Below are 17760 nucleotides of genomic sequence, written 5' to 3' on the forward strand. Positions count from 1 at the left end.
AAAAAAAAAAAAAAAAAGAAAAGAAAAGAAAGAAATTTATTTCTTACGGTTCTAGGGTCTGGAAAGTCCAGGATTAGGGTGTTAGCATGGTGAGTTCTGCAGAGGGCCCTCTTCCAGGTTGCAGACTGCTAACTTACTGTATCCTTGTACAACAGAGAAGAGAGAGCTCTCCTTCTCTAAGGGCTCTACTCCCATTCATCAGGGTTCCGTTTTCATAATCAAATGATCTTTCAAAGGCCCTGCCTCCTAATACCATCACACGGGGGGTCAGGATTTCAACATGTGGATTTTGAGGGACACAAGCCTTCAGTCTGTAACAGGAAGGCTTAAGTTCTAATAATGATTCAAATAGGAAATAATAGCTTTTGGTTTTGGAGTGAAACAAATTGCATGGTAGCAAAGGGTAAAAGACTGCTTTCTTCTTCCAAAGCTGGGGGAAGCTGCTGTGGCCATTAGCATATTTTTTCTCTACCTTATCAAATAAGACTGACTTCTGTGAAGGCTGGGATTATATCTGTTTTATTTGCCTTTGTATTCCTAGCACCTCATATGGTGGATACTACTAGACCTTTAGATATTTGTTGAAGAAATGGATATTTCTGAGTAATTTTTTAACCACTCAGGTTTTATCAGCCTTCTTAGAATTTTTCGGTGCTAGGCATTCCATTCTGGATTCTTTTACTTTACAGCAGTAGGACTTTGAATATAGCAAATATACAGTTCCTCTGCGATTACAAATTTGCTTTTTGCAGAGTAGATTCCTGGCAAATATTTGTTGAATTGGATACAAACTAAGATGGAAGAGATTCTTTTTTTGTATTTTAGTGAACAACACAGGTATATCCACCTATCATATGTTGCATGATTTGTTTTTATAAATGGGTGTTTGTATACATACAGGATGAAAGACAAGTTATACATTAAAATGTTATCTCTAGGAGGCAGGTTTAAATAGCTCTTCCAGAGCACTTTTTTAAAATACCTTCTTTATGGCCTTTATATTTTCTGGTTCTTTTATTCTGAGTGTATGTCACATTCATAATCAGGAAAACAATAAACATTTTAATAAAAGTTAACTTGGAAAAATAGATTCATCGTTAATACTTTACTTTCCCTTTTAGGTAGTATATCAAATGTGCTGGTTTCTACTCAAGATCCAGTTGAAGATGCAGTCTTTGGCGAAGCTACTAATCTCAAGAAGAATGGTGATAGAGGAGAAAAAAGACAAAAGCATTTTCCTGAGAGGAGTTGTAGTTTTAGTTCTGAAAGTCGAGCAGGAATGTTGCTTAAGAAGAGTAGTTTGGATTCTAATTCAAGTGAAATGGCTATCATGATGGGAGCAGATGCTAAGATTCTCACAGCAGCATTGACATGTCCTAAGACTTCTCCACTTCATGTCGCAAGAACCCATACCTTTGAGAATGTTAGCTGTCACCTACCTGATAGTAGGACTTGTGTGTCTGAAAGTACTTGGAATCCTGAGCACATATCATCTCCAGTGCCAGAGATGGTTGAGGAAAGCCAAGAACTCCTTGAGCCTGTGACTGATGATATACCTAAAACTACTGCAGCAGTGGATACATATGAGAGTCTACTAAGTGATAGTAACAGTAATCAGTCCAGAGACTTGAAAACAGGATCCAAAGATCTGAGGAATAAGAGAAGTAGTTTATATGGTATTGCTAAGGAGGTTGAGAGGAAAGATGTTGAAACTGGACTAGATCCTTTGTCTCTTTTAGCCACTGAGTGTTCAGGGGGAGAAACCCTTGATTCTGAAGATAAGTTGTTTTCTCCAGTTATTGCGCGTAATCTGGCTGATGAAATAGAAAGCTATATGAACCTCAAAAGTCCCCTAGGTAGTAAATCTTCTAGTATGGAATTACATGGAGAGGAAAACAGAGAGTCTGGCATGACTACTGCATTTATTCATGCTCTAGAGAGGAGATCAAGCCTACCTTTAGATCATGGTTCACCAGCACAGGAAAATCCTGAAAGTGAGAAAAGCTCGCCTGCAGTGTCCAGGTCTAAAACTTTTACTGGGCGTTTCAAGCAGCAAACCCCCTCTCGAACTCATAAAGAACGTTCAACTTCTTTGTCAGCGCTGATACGTTCTTCGCCACATGGCTCGTTGGGTTCTGTAGTAAATTCTTTGTCAGGACTAAAGCTGGATAATATACTCTCAGGGCCCAAGATAGATGTCCTAAAATCTGGTATGAAACAAGCAGCGACTGTAGCCAGTAAGATGTGGGTAGCTGTTGCATCTGCCTACAGCTACTCAGATGATGAGGTAAGAAAGCTTTATGTGTGTAGTCTGTCTGCTGTTGGAATGTTGATAGTATCTTTCTAGAAATAGATATATTATTGTTAAGAGATTTCTGTGCCCAGGCTGGAGTGCAGTGGCCTGATCTTGGCTGTCTGCAACCTCTGCCTCCCGGGTTTGAGTGATTCTCTTGCCTCACCCTCCTAAGTAGCTGGGACTATAGGGATGTGCCACCATGCCCAGCTAATTTTTGTACTTTTAGTAGAGATGAGGTTTCACCATGTTGGCCAGGCTGGTCTTGAACTCCTGACCTCAGGTGATCCACCTGTATCAGCCTCCCAAAGTGCTGGAGTTACAGGCATGAGCCAACATGCCTGGCTGATTTCTGGTAACTTTGGTTTTTATATTTTGTGTAGTCTATGTGATATTGGAATGTTTGTATATCTTTTTAAAAATATATGAAGGATTATTAAGAGAGTGCTGGTAACTTTGGTTTTCATATTTAAAAACTATGCATATTTGTTTTCTTTCTTGAAGTAACTTGAACCATATATGTAAGGAAGTTAATAATATAGAAATAGAATATCAGGACCATTTTATAATTCCATAGACTAGTCTAAACTAAAACATGATTTATTTCTTTGAAAGCTCTAATGATTAGTGTTTGAAGTTAATAAAATACCATATTATATTTGTGTAGCATTCGCTTTTAAAATAATTTTTACCTATGTAATCTCCTTAATACATATAAAGTCAAGCTGAAGCTTAATCCATAGATTTCATACTACATGGCAAAAATAATTGTCTTTAAAAAACATTATACACATAGAGTTAATCATTAGATCTTTTGGTAAAAATGAAAGTGGGTAAGTTTTGCTTGTTTTACAGAAAAAAGTTGAAATTTCACCTTGTATGCAAATAATTGTATAGTATTTGAGGACTTTAGTAGATAAGGAAGATATCTACAATGTTTGCTCTCATTATTTAACAGTATGTCCTAGGTACTGTTATAAGTTATATGTCTGCTTTTATATATTAATATATACAAACATATGTATTTAATTTTCATAGCAACCCCGTGAGGGTGGTACTGTTGTTATCCTGATTTTTTAGATGATACTTGAAACTCAGAGAGGCTAACTAGGGAATAGTAGAACTATGATTTGAAGTCAGAGAGATTGGATCTAGAATCCATGCTCTTACCTTAGAAGCAATATCTCAGGAGAAGATACCAAAGAGCAATATATGAAAAGAGGTTCAGGTTGGGGGCTATCCGGAAAAAAAGCAAAGCAGGTGATATTTAAGTTAGGATTTGAAGGATAAATTTGACATTTGAGGTTAAAGCTGTAAGAAGAGTGTCAGAAGAGTATATCTAAAAGAATAATGTGAAATGGTATGGAAGCTTAAAGCATCGTGCACTTTCAAGATAATATAATCAATTTCAGATTGTTAAAGGTCTAAATCGGAATTAGAGACATGGGAAAAGACGTTAGACATATAAACTGGGTGCGGTGGCTCATGCCTGTAATCCCAGCACTTTGGGAGGCCGAGGCGGGTAGATCACGAGGTCTGGAGATCGAGACCATCCTGGCTAACACAGTGAAACTCTGTCTCTACCGAAAATATAAAAAATTAGCCGAGCATGGTGGTGGGTGCCTGTAGTCCCAGCTACTCAGGAGGCTGAGGCAGGAGAATGGTGTGAACCCGGGAGGCGGAAGTTGCAGTGAACCGAGATTACGCCACTGCACTCCAGCCTGGGCGACAGAGTGAGACTCTGTCTCAAAAAAAAAAAAAAGAAAAGAAAAAAGAAATTAGACATGTAAGACTTTTATACCATTTGAAGGAATATCTTATAGACAAAATAATAATTGAAAGTATAGTGTTGAACATTATAAATTAGCTATTTCGTATTTAAAGAGCTTACAAGGTCAGTCAAGGGAAGGCAAAATAAAATAGCTTCCAAAGTGTCTTAATCTGGCATTATAATAAAAAAGAAAAAAAAATAGTGTATCATTTTATTTTATTTTTTGAGACAGGGGCTTGCTGTGTTACCCAAACTGGAATACAGTGGCACAATCATGGCTTACTGTAGCCTCGACTCCCTGGGCTCAAGCAATCCTCCTGCCTCAGCCTCCTGATTGCTAGGACTACAGACGTGCACCACCATGACTGCTAATTTTTTATTTTTTGTAGAGATACGGTCTTGCTATGTTGCCCAGGCTGGTCTTGAACTCCTGGGCTCAAGTGTTCCTAGGTCTCCCAAAGTGCTGGGATTCCAGCCATGAGCCACTGCACCTGGCCTTTGTTTTATTTTTGAAATTTTGTTGAGGTTGGTTATGAGGACTCATGTCTGTAATCCCAGCACTTTCAGAGGTCGAGGTGAGCATTTGCTGGAGCCCAGGAGTTTGAGACTAGCCTGGGCAACATGGCGAAACCCCATCTATACAAAAAAATTAGCTGGGCGTGGTGGCATGTACCTGTAGTCCCAGGTACTCTGGAAGGTGAGGTGGGAGGATAGCTTGAGCCCGGGAGGCAGAGGTTGCGGTGAGCCGAGATCACACCACTGCACTCCAGCCTGGGTGACAGAGACCCTATCTCCCCTACCCCCCAAAAAATTATCTAACTGTTAAAAACAGAAGTACATTCCACAGGGATATTTGGACTTGGAATATATGACACTCTAAATTCCAAGTCACTGTGGATCTTGTCTTGTCTTTTCATTGTTACAGCCCTGGCACCAGTAAGCAGTACCTGGCAAAAGGCAAATAGGATATACCTAATAAATATTTACAAATTAAGGAATACATTAAAAGTCTATAAAATGTTTTTAACTTTCATCCACAGTTTAAGGAAGTAATTAGAGGTGTATGTAAAAATAGAGGAATTTTAACAATGTAATTTATATAAGATTGAAGCATTTTGAATGTTTAAGCAACAGGGGGAGTTAGTAAATAATAGTATATCAGTAAAACAGATTAGTTCACAGGGGTTTAAATAATTAGAAAATTTAATGACATTAAAATAATTACATAAGTACAGGTTAAAAACAATATTCTAATTTGTAAAGATTTATTATATGATTTTATATGTATGTTCTAAATGACTGGAAAGATACATATCAAGATTTTGATTTTAATCTCTGACTTGATCATAAGCGTTTTTTATTCCTTGTTTTGCTTATCTGTATTTAATTTTTACAAATCGTGTAACATGGTTTTATGGCAAGGAACACACAAATCTTTCATTTTTAAAGCAAAAAAACCTGATTTTTGAAATGTTTTCTACCTCAAGCTTCAACATTCACTTATGTAGTTAGGAGCTACAGTGTTTGAAACTTTATTCATGTTTCGTGGCTCTAATATTGATATTTGTTATTCTGAACATTCAGATTCCCAGCCAAAATTATCACAGCAGCTTTATTTGAAACAACTCATATTATCCATATTTTAAAATTACATAATTAAAAGTTAAAGAAGTTTAGTAATTTCTGTAAGATTACATATCTAATAAATGGTGGCGAACAAGGTCACAATCTGGCTGTCTAACTCAAAAAACCCCTACTCATACAGGGATTCCTGATTCCATTAGAGACAGTGAGCTCCCTAGAATTCTGTTATTTTATAAGATTCAGTATTGAGAGACACCCAGACCTCCCACATACACCTGAGGCACACCACGATCATTTTTAAAGTGTTGTTGCTTATGGCTTGAATGTCTTGGAGTGTGGAAGGGAAATTCCAAATAATAGGAGATTTCATGGTTTTGAAAAATGTGGGGATGATGATTTGTTTAAGGATTATAGAGTTTAATTCTGAAAAGGGTAGAGGGAGTATATTTCAGTGGAGAAGGTATTATTTATGTATGTGGAATTTTTTTTTTTTTTTTTTTTTCAATTAAAGGAGGAAACTAATAGAGATTACAGCTTCCCGGCTGGCCTAGAAGACCATATTTTGGGGGAGAATATATCACCTAACACAAGTCTCTCAGGATTGGTCCCCAGTGAACTTACCCAGAGCAACACAAGTCTTGGCAGTAGCAGCAGTAGTGGAGATGTAGGAAAACTGCATTATCCAACAGGTATGGGGAAGGATTATCCTTTCTTCATTTGCTTTGTAATAGTTTTTGCTTTTTTTTTAATTTAAGAGATGGGGTTTTGTCATGTTGCCCAGGCTGGTCTCGACCTCCTGATCTCAAGCAGTCTGCCTGCCTCAGCCTCCCAAAGTGCTGAGATTACAGGCGAGAGCCACAGCGCCTGGCCTGCCTTTGCTTATTTTAATTTAGATGCCTGTAACTCCCCACTCAATAAGCCCCATTTGTTGAGATGATTGAGAGGTTTTTAATAGTAGCTGTCTTTTGATCTATTCTGATCTTCTATGATTTATAACTGCTGTGGTCACCTACTCCCTTTGTTTTTAGTTGTATATATTGGTGGATTATATCATTAGTTCTCAAACTTTGGCATGCATCAGAATAATCTGGGGAATTTGTTTCAAAATATATGCAAATGTCCAAACCTAACGCTAAAACTTCTGAGACTGAATTTGTGAGATGGGGCCTTGGGAATGTGTATTTTTAAGCAGTTCTCTGGGGTAGTCAGATGTATACCAGAGTTTGAGAATCCCTAGGATGTGTCATTGAAGTTTCTTACTCCATGTTACTTTTAAAATTATAATTCTGTTCTTTTTCTCTGACTTTTTACTATAACAACTTCAAATGTCCGAGCCAGGAATGGTGGCTTATGCCTGTAATCCTAGCACTTTGGGAGGCCGAGGTGGGTGGATTGCCTGAGTTCAGGAGTTCGAGACCAGCCTGGGCAACACAGTGAAATCCTATCTCTACTAAAATACAAAAAAAATTAGCTGAACGTGGCAGCGTGCACCTGTAATCCCAGCTACTTTGGAGGCGGAGGCAGAAGAATCACTTGAACCCGGAAGGTGGAGGTTGCAGTGAGCCAAGATTGCACCATTGCACTCCAGCCTGGGCAACAGAGTGAGACTCTGTCTTCAAAAAAAAAAAAAATTTCCAATGTCCTGAAAAGTTGAAAGAATCGTATAATGAACAATTATGTATTTTCCACCTAGATTTAATTAACTATTGTTAACTTTATCTCTTTCTATGTATGCATACATTTTTATACTGAGCCACTTGAAAAACAGTTGCAGACTTTATGATACATCCCCCCTAAATACTTTGGCATGCATTTTCAAAAAACAAGGACATTCCCTACCTAAGGTGTTATGATGTTTATTCCTTTGTAGGTGAAGTTCCATTTCCAAGAGGCATGAAAGGGCAAGACTTTGAAAAATCAGATCATGGTTCTTCTCAAAATACCAGCATGTCTAGCATCTATCAGAATTGTGCAATGGAGGTAAAAGTTCTATATTCAGTTCATGATAAAGTAGCTGTAAGCATATTTTTATTTCAGAATGGCATTTAACAGGATTCTATGACACCCTTGTGGACAGTATAATAAAATAAGTCATTTTGTTGAATTTACTTGATGTCTTATGTAAGACAATGAACTGATAGTTTACCTGTGAAATAAAAGAACTGTTATTAATAATTCCAAATTTGATCAATAGAATAAATGAAATCCCATTATCTCAAGAGAATGCCTGTTAAGATTAATTTTTATTAAATGGTCTCAGTATCTGCATTCTTCTGTTTTTAGGTTTTGATGTCCAGTTGTTCACAGTGTAGAGCTTGTGGAACTTTAGTTTATGATGAAGAAATTATGGCTGGATGGACAGCAGATGACTCAAATTTGAATACAGCTTGTCCATTCTGTAAAAGCAACTTCTTGCCTCTTCTCAATATAGAATTCAAAGATTTGAGAGGTTCTGCAAGGTTAGTCTTAAAAAGCTCTCTCAAGAAGTAAGTACCCTCAAAAAACATGACTTCTGGGAGAAGAGCGAAATATTCATGGTGTGCTCCAGGTTTGCCTTCCTGTCTGTCCTTCACCTTCAGTATTTGAGTAGCAAATGTTAGTAATGTGGGAGTCTACTTTACCATTTTATTTAAAGTAGGATTATCAGCCGGACTCCGTGGCTCATGCTGTAATCTCAACACTTTGTGAGACCAGGTGGGAGAATTGCTTGAGGTCAGGACTTCAAGACCAGCTTGGGCAACATGGCAAGACCCTGTCTCTACAAAAGATTTTTTTTTAATTAGCTGGGCATGGTAGTGTGCACCTGTGGTAGCAGCTACTAGGAAGGCTGACACAGGAGGATCTCTTGAGCCCGGGAGTTTGAAGCTGCAGTGAGTATATATTTTAGAAGAAACAAAGGGGAAAAAAAGGCTTCAACTCTTCTCTTGTCACTTGCACTTCCTAGTAGTATTCTGTGCAGTTAAATGACCAAATTCTAGGCAATAGAAAGGAGACCAGCTGATCTATAGTTATACATTAAATAATTGAGAATTTGGTAACTCTGTGTTGATCTAAGGAATTATACTTAATATTCCGTTCATTTTATGGAACAAATTGAACTTTTTATTTCCTGCCTTTAGCTGCTTTATAAAAAATACATTGCCAGGTGTGGTGGCTCACACCTGTAATCCTAGTACTTTGGGAGGCTGAGGCAGGTGGATTGCCTGAGCTCAGGAGTTCGAGACCAGCCTGGGCAACATGGTGAAACCCTGTCTCTACTAAAATACAAAAAAGTAGTCAGGCATGGCGGCATGCGCCTATAGTCCCAGCTACTCGGGAGACTGAGGCAGAAGAATTGCTTGAACCTGGGAGGCAGAGGTTGCAGTGAGCTGAGATTGCACCACTGCACTCCAGCCTGGGTGACAGAGCGAGACTCTGTCTCAAAAAAAAAAAAAAAAAAAACATTTAGGCTGGGCACGATGGCTCATGCCTGTAATCCCAGCACTTTGAGAGGCCGAGGCAGGCAGATCACTTGAGGTCAGGAGTTTGAGACCAGCCTGGGCAACATGGCAAAACCCCATCTCTACAAAAAAATACAAAAAAGGTTAGCCTGACACCATGGCACATACCTGTAGTCCCAGCTACTCAGGAGGCTGAGGCAGGAGAATGGTTTGAATCCGGGAGGTGGAGTTTGCAGTGAGCTGAGATCACGCCGTTTAATTGTAGAGGTGTTTCTTCTCTGTTTTTTCTTTTAGCTTCAGGCGTGGAGCTAAGTCAAATCATACTCTTTAATTCCTGATACACTATCATCTTTGGCCTGTGCAAGGGCCCTCTTGTATTTATCCTCCTTTCCTCATTCCCACCCTCATTCCCTCGTTCTACAATGACAGTGACTGCTAAGTGTCATATATCTAAATTTATCTTTTTATTACTCAATTTAAAATCTGAGTTACTATATGTACATCTAGTTTATTCCTTTTCTCCTACAGAAAGTTAATATATCTTTCTACTTATCCATTATTCTAGTGTTACTTCAGTTGCTTTCAGTTCTCCATTACTACAAACACCACTGCAGTAATGCAGTGTACTGCAAAATACATACACCATTTGAACTTGTGAAGTAGTTTCTCTACAAAAACAATAATCCTTGGAGTAAGATCATTTTCATACATGATTTTAGTAAACACAAAATATTGCTTCCTAGATGGCTACACTCCCACAAATAGTACCTAAGAATTCTCATTTCTATATAGCCTTACCAGCATTTGGTATTATCACTTTTTAACTTTTGGCATTGTTTGAATTTGTCTCGATACTGACAGATTTGAGTTTCTCTTCATTACTTGTTATTCTAGCCTTTTTTTTTTTTTTTTGGAGACAGTTTCACTCTTGTCGCTCAGGCTGGAGTCCAGTGGCACGATCTCGGCTCACTACAACGTCTGCCTCCCAGGTTGAAGCAATTCTCCTGCCTCAGGCTCCCAAGTAGCTGGGATTACAAGTGCCCACCACCATGCCCAGCTAAGTTTGGTATTTTTAGTAGAGACAGAGTTTGGCCATGGTAGCCAGGCTGGTCTCGAACTCCTGACCTTAGGTGATCCACCCACCTTGGCCTCCCAAAGTGCTGGGATTACAGGCGTGAGCCACTGCACCTGGCCTATTCTAGCATTTTCTGTGAATTGGCTGCTTATGTTCATTGCCTATTTTTCTTTTTTCTTTTTTTTTTTTTGAGACGAGTCTCGAGTACAGTGGCGCGATCTCAGCTGACTGCAAGCTCCACCTCTCGGGTTCATGCCATTCTCCTGCCTCAGCCTCCTGAGTAGCTGGGACTACAGGCACCTACCACCAAGCCTGGCTAATTTTTTTGTATTTTTATTAGAGACTGGGTTTTACCATGTTAACCAGGATGGTCTCGATCTCATGACCTCGTGATCCGCCAACCTCAGCCTCCCAAAGTGCTGGGATTACAGATGTCAGCCACAGGGCCGGCCGTTCATTGCCTGTTTTTCTATTGATCTTTATTTTTCTTGTTGATTTGACTTGAATATTACTGATATTAATTACTTGAAAGCATTAATTTTGATGTCATTATCCATTAATTTTTTACCTTGCAATTTGTGCTTTTGGAATCTTGTTTTTAAAGTTGTTCCCTGTCCCTAGGACCTGAAATTTTATCCTTGAACATTTTGCTTATATTTTACTTTTGATGTTTAGGTCTTTAATATATCTTTATTCTGCTTTTTATATATGATGGTAGAGATCCAGCTTTTATTTTTCCCCCATATAACAATCCAGTTATCCCAATATTATCTCCTAAATAACTTATCCTTTTCTCACTGACATGTGGTGTCACCTTTATCATATTTCAGTTCCCATGTATACCTCACTTGGTTCCGCATTTTCTTGCTGTTATTCTTAATGCCATATTGTTTTCGTCACTTGGTCTTTGTGTTATATCTGGTTAGTAGAGTGAGTTCCCTCCGTGCTTGCTCTTTCCTATGAATTCTTAGAATAAGTTTGAGTTCCTCAAAAAAAAAAATCCAACTAGAGTTTTCTTTGAGATTTATAGATTAATTTGGGGAAAATCGACTTTCCAAATTATTATCTTATCTATGAACCGGGCATACCTCTGTATTTTTTTTCAGATCTTCTTTTATGTCCTTTAACACAGATTTATATTATTCTCCATAAGTCCTATACTTTTTTGTTAATTGTGTTTTTAAGCTATTGTGACAAGCATTTTATTTTTCAAATTGGGTATAAAGGAGCATTATTAAGTCTGTCCTCTGAATATGTTGTTATAGAAAATTTCAAGCTTACAACAAATTTTAAAAAGTTTTTTTTCAATGAACACCCAATATTCCCCTGCGTCCTTCAATTTACACTTTACTATACTTAGTCTATCACCTATCTGTTTCTCCACCAATCTATCTTAAATTTTTATTCATTTGAAGGTAAGATAGATACTAATACATTTCTCCCCCAAAGACTGATAGCGTATCATTAACTAGAGTTCAGTATTTATTGACAGTTTTTTTCTTTTGAGATAAATTGATATACAGCAAAATGTACAAATCTTAAACATACCATTTGAAGAATAAATGCATGCATTTATACAAATTAAACCCTTAGAAAACATTACCATTACCTCAGAAAATTCTCTAAATGTTCCTTGCAAGGCCCTTCCCTCCTTGAGTCCACCGAAAGAGAGAAGGAGAGAGATAAGATGTAAATAAAACAATGAACAGAGAAGAAATGACTAGAAACAAGATGGAGATTTACAAATGATAAAAGACATTATAAGTAATTATAGGTTAATACATCTTAAAATGTTGCTACTGCAGCTCTTCTTTATTTTTTTTTAAACTCAGGAAATTAATAAAATATTTTGCTTCCGTTCTTCCTTCATAGTTTTCTTTAGAGGTTCTCAAAATTGGAATATCATTTATTGGACCATTTCAACCTTGTATTTGAAAAGTTTAGGATAGGAAGGGAAGAGAAAATGAGAGCAGGAATGTGAGAGAGAGAGGTCTGTGTGTGTATTGGAAATAGGCAGTGTTTTCTTTTTGGATTATATATAATTAATAACTGCTTTATCAATAAAATGATTCTAAATATGATAGAATTTTAGAAGACTTGAGGATTTTAAAGGCTCTTTTTTCCCCCCTTTTCCATACGTAGCTTTTTCCTGAAACCAAGTACCTCTGGTGACAGTTTACAAAGTGGAAGCATTCCACTGGCAAATGAATCCTTGGAGCACAAACCTGTATCCAGTTTAGCAGAACCTGACTTGATCAACTTTATGGATTTCCCAAAACATAACCAGACCATAACTGAAGAAACAGGCTCTGCAGTTGAACCAAGGTATCAAAGGGTACAGAGACCTCTTTATATAGTAATAAATGGGGTACCCTTGTAAAAATTCTGTCTCTAAAGACAACCTGACTCATATAGGCATAAGTTCTGGCATTTAAGAGTACATCTTAACTTATTATTACCACATAGTGTTTAAACAGCTAATGAATGACTCTGATGATAAACCATTTTTGAACTAAGTTTAATATTTTACAGGTGTCTTTTACAAAATGAACTTCTCAACAGTAAAATATTTCCCCTTTAAGGTAGTCATTGCCACTTTCCAGAGGCGAAATGTTCTCTTTCTGTGAAATGTACACTTGACCTTTAAATACTAATTGAATCAGACATTTATTGAGACTCTATTGTATGCTAAATATTATGCTAAGCTCTAAAAATAAAGTAAATATGACTGGGTCTCTCTCCTTAGGTGGATCGTGGCCTAGTAGAGATTAAATACTTGTCAGTGTCTTTACTGTACTTATTTGCATACAGCGTACTTCTAGGTAATTTTGTTTAAGATGAAATAATATTTGAGTAAAGCAACTGAATGGGTACTTTGTCATTTTAAAATAATACCTGTGTATCTACATACAATATGTCATCTTCCCACCCTCACCAGAACCATCTACTCCATCCTGTTTTCTGACCAGTTTTACAAAATGCTCGAAGGAAATGCAATTCTTACAAGGTGATGCTGATTCTTCTTAGATATATTTAGTAGACTGAAGGTCCATTGTAGAAAATAGCTCTACAGATTTAGACTCTTTTTCAACATGAACATAACATTTCTTCTGTATTTTTTTAAGTGATGAAATAAAGAGAGCCAGTGGAGATGTCCAAACTATGAAAATTTCATCTGTGCCTAATAGTTTATCAAAGCGAAATGTGTCTTTGACTCGAAGTCACAGTGTTGGAGGCCCCTTGCAGAATATTGACTTTACCCAGCGACCATTTCATGGCATTTCAACAGTTAGTCTTCCAAACAGTCTGCAGGAAGTTGTGGTATGTAACAACAACAACATTGTAATTATACTGCGTACACATCTAAGTATATAGTAGAACATTATAAATTCTTCTGTAGTGGACTTATTTTAATTACATGAAAAGTGATAGATTAGAATTTTTCCATAAGCAAATAACTTTTATTGTAGAGAATTTCAAATATGTGCAAAAGAACAGTATAATGAGTCCATCTTCTAGTTTCAGTTATTTTCAGTTTTATGGCCATTCTTCTTTTGTGTGTATTCTCATTCAGTTCTCTCTTTTTTTGAGATTATTTTGAAGCAAATTTCAAACATCACATATTCTGTTAGTAAATATTTCAGTATGTGTCCCTGAATGATGAGGACTTCAGAAAAATATAATCACACTGCTTTTATCATACAAAAAAAAAAAAACCAAATAATATTATCAAGTTATTTAGTCTGTTCAAATTTCTGATTGTCTCAAAAATGTCAAAAGCATATGTGTGCGTGTGTATGTGTGGGTTGGTAGCTTGAGGAATCAGGATCAAATAAAGTCAGTGTATTGTACTTGGGTTTGTATGGTTTTAGTCTTTTGAATCTGTAGACTCTTTTTTCCTTTTGCAATTTAGTTGTTGATAAAACTGGTTAGAGTACAGTTTCCCATAATCCAGATTTTGCTGATTGCAACGATAAAAGTTGAAATTTGTTTCCAGAACCTTGATCAGATTTGGGGTTTTTGTGTTATTGTTCATTTGCTTGTTTATTTTTGTAAGACAATTTCATCAGTGGTGGTATGTTTCTCCCAGTAGGAGACATAAACATTAGTAGCTATTAATGCCTTAAAGTAATTCATTAGGAGCTATAAAATGATAATGGTCTCATTCTGTCATTGCTTCCTTTTAATAAGGAATACATAAACAGAAACTTCCCTGTGTCTTCTGCTAGATTTTCTAAAGATAAAATTTATAGTGGAAAGGCAGGTTAAATGCTTGGTTTTTTGCTTTTATTTACCAATTTTCAAAATGGCGAGTTGAGTCCCTGTCATTCTCCAAGGTCATCAGTTAATTTGGGGGAATAGGGTATCATTATGAGCTCATTGATTTCAACATTAATGTTTAATTAAGCAATTAATTTTTAGAGATGGGGATCTCGCTTTGTTGCACAGGCTATTCTTAAACTCCTGAGCTCAAGTGATCCTCTTGCTTCAGCCTCCCTAGTAACTGGAACTATAGGCACACACTACCTTGCCTTAAACATTTATCTTTATATCTATTGCTGTTTTTACCGTTGTTCATGCTTATATTATTCTCTTTGGTCAGCTAGAAGCCTCTACAAGTTAGCTCATTAGTCCTTTTGACATAACTCTAGTAGCTTTTTTGTAATTTTTAAAAAGCTTTCTTGCTTTCTTATATAACAAGATGTTTTATGCTTATGTTATATACTTTCTTACCCAGACCAGAATCAACCGTTTCTCTAAGAAACTGTGGGTCCCTTTAGAGGGAAATGGTTTTGGATACCACAGTCTAGGCACCGGGGAACCCACTGTTAATGAGAGAGTCTTAAACATTTTATCCTGATTATAATATGCATAACTCACAAAGTCTAGGTTGGGTCTTTTTTCATATCTTATTTTATTTGAATTATAAAAATGCTCTTTCTTTAATTTCTTCGGTTTTTGTTGCAATCAGTTGTAAAAGTGAGTTAAGTCAGCAAAGAATATTAATGCAAAAGATTGCTCCATCAGTTTAGAGTTGTAGGAGGAAGATAATGTCACACAGTTTTTACACACATATATTACTATAAAGCATCTGAAATGCAAATATTTCTTACAAAATTTGAAAAAAACCTAATACATTCAGACCATTGCTCTCAATGTGATAGAGAACATGTTTTAAAGAGTCTGTTGATTAGTTTTCTTTTGTAATGATTTAACTTAATAGTATTTAAGATTAAGCATTTTTTTTCTTTTTTAGGTTTTCATTCATTAGCATATTCTCCTGCATGTAGCAATGGTCCTAAAATAACTGATTTAAAAAGGATAGATAGAGAGGCATTATCTCATTGAGAAGTGCTCTTCAGCATACAGATTTAAACAGATAATATTAATTTCTTTTGTATTTTTTTTAAGGATCCTTTAGGAAAAGACCCAATCCTCCCCCTGTTTCTGTGCCCTACTTGAGTCCTCTAGTACTCCGCAAAGAACTTGAATCTTTGCTAGAAAATGAAGGTGATCAGGTGATTCATACATCTTCTTTCATCAATCAACATCCAATCATTTTCTGGAACCTCGTTTGGTATTTCAGACGTTTGGACCTTCCTAGTAACTTGCCAGGACTTATCCTCACATCTGAACATTGTAATGAAGGTGTACAGGTAGGGTGCCAACTTTTATACTTACATTAGTATTGGGTAGGATGAGGCTTAACCTCAAGCTCCTGAAAGTATACAACAACAGTTGCTTAACAAGACAAGTTTATTTCTCTCTCAGTTAAAAGTTTGGATAAGCAATCCTGGAATGGTAAAGTGTTAGGAACCTAAGATCCTTCTATATTTTTGTTTAGCTATGCATAACCTCCATTTCCTATTTCTGCTTCTGGTCCAGGATGGCTGATTACCTCCAAGCTGTCACATCCACCTTCTGTCCAGCAGTTAGGAGAAAAATGGATGGAGGGAACAGTATGTCTTTTTTCTTAAGGGATAGCTCCTGGAGTTGTAGATAATATTCCAACATATAGTTTCTTGGCCTGAACTCAGTTATTAGGTCGTATCTGTCTGCAAGGGTAGCTGGAAAATGTTGCCCAGGCTGGAGTGCAATGGCGTGATCTCGACTCACTGCAGCCTCCTTCTTCTGGGTTCAAGTGATTCTCTTGCCTCAGCCTCCCGTGTAGCTGGGATTATAGGCACCCACCACCATTTTATTTTGCCCCATGAGACGGGATTTTACCATGTTGGCCAGGCTGGTTTGAACTCCTGACCTAAGGCAATCCACCTGCCTCGGCCTCCCAAACTGCTGGGATTACAGGCGTGAGCGACCGTGCCTGGCTGGTAGCTATTATTCTTAACTGTTCTATTCCTAGCTGCAATTCTCACAACAACCTTATTTGAAAGGACTCATATTTCCCATATTTTTCAGATGTTATAATTAAAAGTTGGAGAAATTTAGTAATTTCTGTAAGGTGGCATACCCAATAAGTGATGGAGACCCAAGGTCACATTCTGGCTGTCTGACTTAAAAGCCCCAACTCATACTGGGATCCTGATTCCATTAGAGACAGTGAGCTCCTAGAGTGCTTTATTTTATAGTATTAATATTTATAGACACTGAGACCCCAAACATATACATGGGGCAAAATAAAATCTTTCCTTAAAGTACTATAAACTCTAGTTTGATTAGGTAGGTAAAATAAAATTATTTGGTAAGGTGGTAGAAACTCTTGTACTTTGACCTTAAAATTTGCTGTAATGATGGTTAATCTTTCTACAACCATTGTGTCAGTTAGCAAATTGTCATCCCAGTCCTTAAAAGTCACAGTGAGAAACCTTTACCTCAGAAAATAATAATAACATTTGTCATCAGACATTAATAAAAATTAAAATTTTGGCTCTGAATTTTAGGTCCAGAATTTTAAAAGGACTCATCTGTTATATAATCAAGCTTCATTAGATCCACTGGTAATTGTTATTCTTGGGATACTAATACTTTCTTTTGATTTCTTTTAGCTTCCTCTGTCATCTCTGTCCCAGGATAGCAAACTTGTGTATATTCAGCTATTATGGGATAATATCAACCTTCATCAGGAACCAAGAGAACCTTTGTATGTCTCATGGAGGAATTTTAGTAAGTAAAATAGAATTAAAGACATAACAGCTGGGTCCCGTGGCTCACGCCTATAATGCCAGCACTTTGGGAGGCCTAGGCCAGTGGATCACTTGCGGTCAAGAGTTGGAGACCAGCCTGGCCAACATGGTGAAATCCTATCTCTATTAAAAATACAAAACTTAGCCAGGTGTGGTGGCAGATACCTGTAGTCCCAGCTACTCAGGAGGCTGAGGCTCGAAAATTGCTTGAACCCGGGCAGCAAAGGCTGCAGTGAGCTGAGATCATGCCACTGCACTCCAGCCTGGGTGTCAGAGCAAGACTGTATCTCAAACAAAACCAAAACAAAACAAAACAAAACAAAACAAAGAAAGACATAAAAGACTCAAAATGGGCCCGGCGCGGTGGCTCAAGCCTGTAATCCCAGCACTTTGGGAGGCCGAGACGGGCGGATCACGAGGTCAGGAGATCGAGACCATCCTGGCTAATATGGTGA

At 37.3% G+C, this 17760-nt stretch overlaps 1 protein-coding gene across 1 annotated transcript in view; it reads left to right on the forward strand.

Annotated features, from left to right (window-relative positions):
- DENND4C (DENN domain containing 4C) overlaps positions 1-17760 on the forward strand; it is a 158242-nt gene that overhangs the window by 125252 nt on the left and 15230 nt on the right. Inside the window, exons 22-29 of the mRNA XM_017890091.1 lie at positions 1122-2287; positions 6160-6337; positions 7519-7628; positions 7932-8107; positions 12306-12488; positions 13289-13518; positions 15576-15820; positions 17168-17285. Coding sequence (XP_017745580.1) covers positions 1122-2287; positions 6160-6337; positions 7519-7628; positions 7932-8107; positions 12306-12488; positions 13289-13518; positions 15576-15820; positions 17168-17285 — 2406 coding nt within the window. The remainder of the gene's footprint in view (positions 1-1121; positions 2288-6159; positions 6338-7518; positions 7629-7931; positions 8108-12305; positions 12489-13288; positions 13519-15575; positions 15821-17167; positions 17286-17760) is intronic.

Source organism: Rhinopithecus bieti, unplaced genomic scaffold (genome assembly GCF_001698545.2).
Source record: "Rhinopithecus bieti isolate Rb0 unplaced genomic scaffold, ASM169854v2 scaffold_17667, whole genome shotgun sequence".
Classification (NCBI taxonomy): domain Eukaryota; kingdom Metazoa; phylum Chordata; class Mammalia; order Primates; family Cercopithecidae; genus Rhinopithecus; species Rhinopithecus bieti.